The sequence below is a fragment of the Lactuca sativa genome, chromosome 7, assembly GCF_002870075.4.
Source record: "Lactuca sativa cultivar Salinas chromosome 7, Lsat_Salinas_v11, whole genome shotgun sequence".
Lineage (NCBI taxonomy): Eukaryota > Viridiplantae > Streptophyta > Magnoliopsida > Asterales > Asteraceae > Lactuca > Lactuca sativa.
The window spans coordinates 137,007,744-137,017,316 of NC_056629.2; the positions used below are offsets into that span (position 1 = coordinate 137,007,744).

The following is a 9,573-nucleotide window of genomic DNA, read 5'->3' on the forward strand; positions in this document are numbered from 1 at the left end:
TATATATATAATGCTATCATTTTTATTTCATATTTAAAAAAGTACATACCACAAAACGAAAACCAAAAAAATTACAAATTTTGATACCTATAAATAAAACCCATATAGGTGAAAACTGTCACCATAAGGTATCAATTTTTATTGTGACTATAACCCATAAAAACTGTTACTATAGTTAAAAATCGTCCACATAAGGTACTAACTTTTGTAGTTTTTCAATCATTTTTTGATAAACGTCACCATATACTACTTTCCCTCACATGTTGTTTTGTTTTCGTGACTGTTGAAGCATGAAAATGATCTACAATGATGAATGATTTATTAGGTTAGAATATTCATTTGTATGAGGGCATATTCCCTCCACTAATATATATAAAGTGGAGGTGAATGATCATTTATTTTATGAGTGGACCATGAAGACTTTCTATATATATATATATATATATATATATATATATATATATATATATATATATATATATATATATATATATATATATATATAGAGAGAGAGAGAGAGAGAGAGAGAGAGAGAGCGAAAGAGAGAGAATATGTGTGTGTGTGTTGGTTAGGGGATTCTCCCTAGCCATGAGTGTTCTTCATGTAATATGTTATATCTATCTATCTATTCATCACAGTTTACTCACATGTTTTGTTCATCATTATCATACACGATTATTATTGATATTATTTTTCCGCACCAATCCAATCGACACATAGGTATTAGTGTACACTGAATCTGTATAGTACCTAGCCTAGCCCATTATGTATATGTGTTGTAGATTTGGCCCCTCTTAAGGATGGCCCATCATTTTGTATATTTATACCCTTCTCTGTTAATGAAATGGCACAAGAGAAATTATCCCACTATTATGGTATCAGAGCGTACACATTAAAATCTCTCCATATTTAGCCTCTCTTTCCTTTCCCAGATTTTTCTTCTCCTCTGATCCTCCTATTTGGCCAGCCCTAAGCGGTTCCTTTTGCTTGCTCTCTTTCTGATCACCATGCCTGCTACATCAAACACTGATAAAGATGCTTTGGAAAAACCCTTTGGCATCAACAACGTACGTGCTTACGTACCCCTCACGCTCGATCTCAACGAGCTTAACTATGACGCATGGCGTGGGCTTTTTGAAGCTCTTTGTCTTAGTTTCGGTGTGAAACATCATCTTGATGACCCGGCCCCAACAAACCCGTGTCCCGAATGGGAGAAAATGGATGCTCTCGTCAAACTTTGGCTCTATGGCACTCTCCACCCCTCTCTTCTTCAGATGATACTCAAGAAGGGATGGACAGCTAACATTATGTGGACTAGCCTTGAAAGTCTTTTCCGTGATAACAAAGACGCCCGGGCAATCGAACTTGAAAATGATCTCTGCTCGATTGAAATTGGTGACCTATCAATCGCCGCCTACTGCCAGAAAATCAAGGTGACAGCCGATCTCCTCTCCAACATCGACCAACCAGTTCTTGAAAAGACCTTGGTTATGTACATGATTAATGGACTTGGCGAAAAATTCGATCAGGTTGTTGGTATTATTCGCCATCAACAACCGCTCCCTTCCTTCTTTCAAGTTCGCTCGATGTTACTACTTGAAAGATCTCGATTGGCCGGTCTGCGCCCTACTCACGGTTCTCACCGTGACAATAGCTCTTCCCCCTCCGCTCTCGTAACCAGCTTCGGGCAATAGGCGCCTTCATCGTAGCCTTCCCATCAGGATTTTCGTAGCAATCTGCCACATCGAGGTGGAGGCAGCGACTGCCGAAATCAGCAGCGTCGTGGTGGGGGTGGCGGTAATGATCGTCGGCAAGATCGTTGACAGTGGACAAATGGAAAAAACGGCACTGGTGGAAATTCTCTCTGGAACTGGAATAATCCCATGCCACCTTGGGCCTCCAGGTCCCCTTTCCTTGCGCCAAATTGGGCCTCGCCTAATCCATGGATGCTCCCATGTACCCAACAACCCCCACAACCCAACAGAGGGCCTGCTCCTTTTCGCCAACAGCATACTCCACATGCCCAACATCAACCATCAGCTTTTTTTCTTCTTGGCCTAATAGTGGGTCCAACAGTAAGGATCAAGCAACTATTCTTCCTCAGGATTTTCAAACAATGAACCTCCAAGACCCAAGCAACTCAGAATGGTTCATGGATACGGGTGCAACAAATTATCTATCAGCGGGTACAGGTAACTTACAAACTCTTTTTATTTCACGCCTTTATCCATCTATCCTTTTCGGTAACAGTTCACAAATACCGGTTACCAACATGGGGCTTAACATTTTACTAACTCCACATCGGCCTCTTCACTTACATAATGTACTCGTTACTCCCAATATCATAAAAAATCTCATTTTCGTTTGCAAATTTACTTGTGATAATGATTGTTCTATAGAATTTGTCAAATGTGGTTTTTTTGTGAAGGACTCTTGGACCAAACAAACTCTTCTCCAATGTGATAGCTCCGGAGAACTTTACCCCTTTCACTACCTCAAGAGATCTCCTCAAGCTCTCTGCTCACTTCAAGCCCCATCACTTGGCACCAAAGACTCCGTCATCCCGGGAATGAAGTGCTTCGTTTTTTAATTTCTAGTCGTTTAATTTCGTGTAATAAACATGTGTCTCATTTCCTTTGCAATGCATGTCAATTGGGAAAACACACTTGTCTCCCATTTCAGAATTCTAATAAAATTGTTTTAGCCTCCTTTTGATTTAGTTCATTCCGACCTTTGGACATCCCCCATTCAAAGCAATAGCGGTCTAAAATATATAATTTTCTTAGATCATTTTTCTCATTACTTGTGGGTCTACCCTTCATGCCAAAACTGTGATGCAATTTCCAAATTTTTAGATTTTCGTGCATTTGTTCGCACTCAATTTGATAAAGAAACCCGAGCCTTCCAATTTGACCACGGGGGTGAATTTGACGATAACACCCTTCACACTCTTTTTAACATAAACGGAATTCATTTCCGTTTTTCATGTCCAAAAACCTCCCAACAAAATGGGAAATCGGAACGTATGCTTGGTACCATCAACAACCTCATCCGTTCTCTTCTTTTTCAGTCTCATCTTCCACCTACATATTGGGTCGAAGCTCTTCATATGGCCTCTCATCTCTTGAACCGCCTTCCCTCAAAACCCATTAACAATCAAACACAACACTACAAACTCTACCAAAACACTCCGTCATATGACCACCTTCGCATATTTGGATGTTTATGCTATCCTCATCTACACCCCACTCACATACTAGCTCCTTGGTCCACTCCTTGTGTTTTTCTCAGATACCCAGATAACCACCGCGGGTACCGATGCCTTAATCTTAACACCAAAAAGATCATCATTTCCCGTCATGTCACATTTGATGAAAATGTTTTTCCTTTTGCTTCCATGACTCCTTCCTCTCCCCCTTCATACAACTTTCTTGATTCAAACCTTCAATAAAACCAAATTTCCTCTCGGCTCCTCCGTACGTTGATTCCAACCCTCGACAACGAACTAACACCGCCTACATCTCCTTCTCATCATATCCCCTCCGAAAACTCCACACCAACCACCTCCCATACCTCGGGTGCCCTACTAGGCAACCCTTCTCCATCCCCAACCCCCCACCATTGACATCCAATACCTCTTCTAACTCATCAACCACCAATTTTCGCCCCTCACCCAACCTAAATCCATCTCACCCTGTGACCACTCGGTCTAGACTTGGAATTGTCAAACCAATTCAACACTTAAATCTTCACACTTCCGCTCTCTCACCTGTTCCAAAATCTCACATACAAGCCCTACAAGATCCAAACTGGAAATTTGCTATGAATGATGAATTTCAGGCTCGTATTAAAAATAGTATGTGGACTCTCGTACCCCACCCTGAAGGAGTCAACATTGTTCGTTCTATGTGATTATTTAAACACAAATTTCATGTTGATGGTTCTCTTAGCAGGTACAAAGCTCGTTTATTAGCGAATGGAAAATTTCAACAACTTGGAATTGAATGTGACAAAACTTTTAGCCTGGTGGTCAAACCAACTACCATTCCTACTGTTCTCAGTCTCGCTGTTTCCCGCCACTGGTCGGTGCATCAAGTTGATGTCAAGAATGCATTCCTACACGACCATTTAACAGAGTCTGTCTACATGTACCAACCTCCTGGCTTTACTAATCCTGATAAGCCTCGACATGTGTTTCGCCTCCATAAGTCTCTGTATGGCCTTAAGCAGGCTCCTCACGCTTGGTTTCAACGCTTTGCCAACCACGCAGTTCAACTCGGTTTTCAAGATAGCAAAACTGACTCATCTTTATTTGCTTTGAGGCAGGGGCATGAGATAGCATACTTGCTTATCTATGTTGATCACATTATACTTACAACATCATCATCCCATCTCCTTCATCAACTCATAGACTCTCTCAGCCGTGAATTTGCCATGACCGATCTGGGCTCGTTGAACTACTTCCTTGGGATCTCTGTTTCTCGGTCTCCTACCAAAATGTTTCTTTCTCAAAAGAAGTATGCCACGGAGCTTCTCCAATGCGCTCATATGTCATACTGCAATCCATGTCACACCCCTGTCGATTCGGCTTCCAAGCTTAGTGCTCATGATGACCCTGTTTCCAATCCTTCCATGTACCGTAGTCTTGCGGGGCATTACAATACTTGACATTCACCCGACCAGACATCTCCTTTGCGGTTGAATGGGTATCTACTCTTACCCACCGCACTCTTGACTAGTGGAGGGTCGTTAGCCGAGCAGGTAGGATAGGACAAAAACCTCCCATTATAAGTATAATGAAGTACAAAAGTAACTAAATGCCTCCATAAAATTCCCAATCTTAGGCAAAAGTGAATTGATGCAATTCCATGAAATTACACTTTGTGCCCTTTCAAAGACGTTAGTGGAGCGTGTGTGGTTTATCGGCACACTAAATGGTTCTAAGCAAAGGTAGCAAAGGGTGACTCAATGTTTGTCATAGTTCGGTGGAGCGTGTGTGGTTTACCGGCACATCGAATAGGTGATTGTAACATGTGAGGGCACCATGTAAGTTTGCATGGTTATTCACACCCGCTTTGTGATCCTCGGCATCCCAGTCACAAACAAGAGGGGCATATCGAGATTTAAACATGCCATTGAAATGTTCAATGAATCTCATAGGATCTAGGAGTTTTCATAGATTTAAAACTTAAATTTCTTTTTTGTTTTTCATGGTGGAATTTAGTGAATCGTCATTCACTTACCTTCAAATGTTCTGCAATTTGGGTTACGGCATCCCTCTCCCGAGTTGTAGAATATTGTGTTGGGTCCTAGCCTTAGTATCTCATTTGGGTGATTTACTAAGGACTCAATCAATCAACTAACCTAAATTCGTTTTCTCCCATTTTGTAGATGTCAAAGTTCGACAACTATGGTCTTCCCAAATCCCGTGGAACAAGCATTCCACATGAAGATGGTATTCCATGATTCGATCGAGGAACAAGAAATCATGCTTCACTTCCTCCACCTCCTCCAATTGTTCTCCCTAACCCACAAGTTCGAAGGCTTGAAAAGTTCAAACTCACTCAAGCCCTTTTGGAAAGTAAACATAAAGAAGGAAAGTCGGTGTGTGCACACATCCTAGGGATGAAGTCACACATTGATAGGTTAAGAATATTGGGATCCGTTGTCTGTGAGGAAATGGCTGTTGATTGGGTTCTCCAGTCACTTCCTAACTCATATAGTGAGTTCGTGAGAGAGTACTATATGATAAACTGCAACGTGACCCTTATAGATCTCACCTATATGCTTATTGTTGCTGAATCAGCAATGGTTTGGCGCAATAGAAAAGCAAAGTTGATTGGTGAATCTGCCTTCGAGACCTCTATGGATATGGACAATGGCAACGAAAAATATGCTATGATCGAAAAGTTTGATCATAAGAGAAAGGCAATGTCTGAAGTAGTTCCATGTCATGTTCCAAAAGAGTCAATTTGCTTTTATTGCCAAGTGAAAGGGCATTGGAGACGAAGCTGCCCCATTTACCTAAGAGATCTAACAGATGGGAGAGTCGAAACATTTGGCTCTAATATAGGTAAAATCCATTAACTAACTCTTTTAAGCTTCTATTCTAGATTCTTAATACATAATGTGATAAGATTACAATTGATGTTTTGTAGGATCGAAGAAAAGAAAGGAAGCTTAAGGGAAGAAGTGAGCAGAATCTAACCGTGATGGAATGGATTTCGATCGCATTTCTCGAAGATTAGATTCTTGAGCTACTACATAGAGTTAGAATTAGATTGCTAAGAAAGATGTATTAGCATAGTTTTTCAATGAATTGCATTGTATGAACAAATTTTTCCGCAATAAAATAAATTTTGATTTTATATTATTTATTTATCCTTGCAATGGCGTATATAAAAAAAAAACTGATGTTTGAATATTAGCAATAATGGATTTGGTTCTTATTATGTTATTTATGGAAAGTCGAGAGTTTACCAAATAGGGAGAGTTTCTCATCGCCCAAGTTTCAATTAGACAGAAACTTGGAATCATGCAACTTGGTTGCACGATGAATGAGAAATTTCATATTTGGAAATTAGACTAATTCATTGATAAAGTGTCAAGTGAAGGACTAGGAGATTGAGCACACAAAGTTGCGTGTTGATCAAGTCCACCATAAGAGTAACAATGATATTCGTCATGATTCACTAAAGGTTTAGTAAATATGATTATACTTACAAGATTAAGTGTAATTATGAATTGATTAAAAAGGTTTAAATCAATAGCAAAACGAATAAGAAGAATCAAGTAGGTAGAAAGATAAAAGTTTCTCCATTCTAAGAAGAAGGGAGAGTAGCTTTTATGTTTTATGATAGGTCTTAATGATTAAGAACCATATCTCAATTGATCCTCTGAGTGAGTCTTAGTGCAATTGTATGTCTAAGAAGAGGAATCAAGAATTGAAGAAATGGTTAAATCAGAAAGTCAATCATACTTCGTTCCAAAACAAGTCTTAGAGTTAAGATTGTGAAATTGAGTGATAAGTATTAAGAAGGTTTATAGCATTCATCAAATATGGAAAATTTGTGATGTCTTGGATAAGACAAAGACCAACTAGGACCAATTTATGAAGTGTTTTGATAGAAAACTACACTAACTCTTGAATATTTGGTTGTCAAGAAATGTTTTATGTTAAGGAGTCAGTGGGAGTCTTAATGGACTTGAAAGGTTTCAAGAACAAAATAAATAAACCTTATCGATAATCACTAGCACACGAGTTGAGGTTTACAACCTATCGTGTTGACATTATTTTGTTTCTGTGCCATTCTAGTTGAGTTAATTATGCATGTGAGTTCTATGAGTTCTCATTTTGAACGCATAAAAGGCAAGGCACCTTAATCAATGAAAGGTACATTGATAGGAAAGGGTGAGCTGCTTAACTACTTGGAAGATGTGGTGGGCAGCTGTGCTACCATAAGGCAAGAAATCGAGATTAAGAAAGTTTGATCCATATGAGTTTGAATTTGTCGTAAACTTTGGTTTTGACAAATTCACATGGATAGGAACAAATACACCATTTAAATCTAAGTGTCATAAGATTTCCTCCTTCATGAAAATGATTGTGAGGAAATGCTTTCACTAAGAAAGATTTTAAGAAGATAGTGATTGTAAAATTGCATTCTCAAATTCGATTATGGTTACGGTATCCCTTTCCATAATTTGAATTGTGAGGTTTGGCAATTAGTCTTAATTGTTTAGACACACATATGAACTATCTATGCCAAAGGTGTATAAGTTCAAGAAGCCTTGATAAAAGATTATCAAAGCATTAAGTATTAGAAACATGGACTTAAGAAATTCAATAGGTATTGTTTTTCTGAAAGTTAAGTTGTTTCTAAAATACATGTCGAAGCTAGTGGGAGCATAAGTGTTATGTTTTATAATAATCATCATGATAGTGGGAACATAAATGTTATGATTGTATGATTCTTAAGGCACGTATTGCAAGTTGGCAATATTAATTATAGAAAACAAGAGTTATACCTTGCAAAGTCGTAAGGGTTGTAAAGTTGTTTTGCTATAATTAAGGGAGAGAATATTATGCTTCATTTCAAATCTAAAGGCTTAGGTTGAGAAATGTTAATAATATTTAGTCAAATGTACGTAGTGTGTTCTTAAAATTTCGATTATGATTACGACATTACTCTTCACAATTCGAATTTTGAGAACATAGCAAATAAAATATTATGGCAGAAGATTGATAAAGTATCAAATCTTTATGTAAGACATTATGCATCGTGTCCCATACGCTTCGGGTATAGGATCGATTGCAAATGCTTTAATATTTGACCATTCTAAAATTTTCTAAATTTCTAGTGCATTTAGAGGGAAAAGGGACTAGAATCGGTTTTGACTAAAATAATTAAACAACTATCAAAGAACAATCCAAAGTTCGACGAGGATTGGTTGTTTGTGAGTAGTTGGAAGCATGGTATTGAATGAACCATATCGACATTATTATGAATAGAAAAGATTCTATTAAGAATGAGTTGTCATATGAAAAATATGGAAATGTTTCCATATTGGATGGACCATATCGACATTATTATGAATAGATAAGATTCTATTAAGAATAAATTGTCATATGGAAAATATGGAAACGTGTCCATATTGGGAATTGAATATTGAAAATTTATGACTAGATTAGAAACTTTTATGCAAAAGGTTGTTCAAAGAATGTACTTTGAGTGAGAGACATCACGTCTATGGAATTGTCTTGTAACAATCTCCGATAGAGGACTTTGTAATTTCATTGGCAATAGTCTTTGTGACTTTGGTGCAGTGATATTACAAATGGATCGTGGCATAAAATGTTAGAATCTAGCATATTCTATAAGTGGCAAGAATTTGAGATTCTTTCACTTATGGAAAAGGATTAGGAGTTGTGAAATGAGAATGATTGGAAGTGTGTTCAATTTGATCTATTTCACAAAGTAAGAACCATAGGTAAACATTGTGTGCATGCTAGGAGCATGGGACAAGTGTAATAATTCAAGTAAGAAGTTGATTACCCGAAACGACAAATAATGAGTAATCGATATGGTGATAAATAAAAGGTGTTTTATTTATACTCAAAGGTTTGAGGCCATATGGGATTAGTATTATTCTTGTGTTTCACTTTGCATGTTTTGACTTCCAGAATAATTGAGTTTATTAAGAATAATCGAATTATTCGAGTGGGCCACAGTCGTTTATATGTTGGAAGTAGATATGAATGAAGACTATCATGAATTGGTGTGTGGATTGTCTAAAAGAGTATTAGACATAAGGAAATGTTTGCTGCAACGTTCATGAGTGCTTATGAATATGATTTGAGCATTGGATTAAATCCACGCTCACCTTGATCACTCCATGAATTGTATCACAAGTGATTGGTGAGACGATAACATCGTATATTCTTGAAACCGAGATGTGTGAGTTGTATCTTGCGAATCGGTTGCACATTGATAATATGTAAAGGCACTAGTAACTTGGTGTTATAAAACATATTGTTGTGTGTAATTCGGTGAGTGAGTGCAAGCAAGCATT

General features: G+C 38.0%; 1 protein-coding gene across 1 annotated transcript; it reads left to right on the forward strand.

The window, feature by feature from the left end:
- Positions 1-1,007: 1,007 nt before the first annotated feature.
- On the forward strand, positions 1,008-1,694 carry LOC111903664 (uncharacterized). The gene has a single exon (XM_023899416.1). It carries the CDS (start codon positions 1,008-1,010, stop codon positions 1,692-1,694), a length of 687 nt encoding a protein of 228 aa, XP_023755184.1.
- Positions 1,695-9,573: the final 7,879 nt, after the last annotated feature.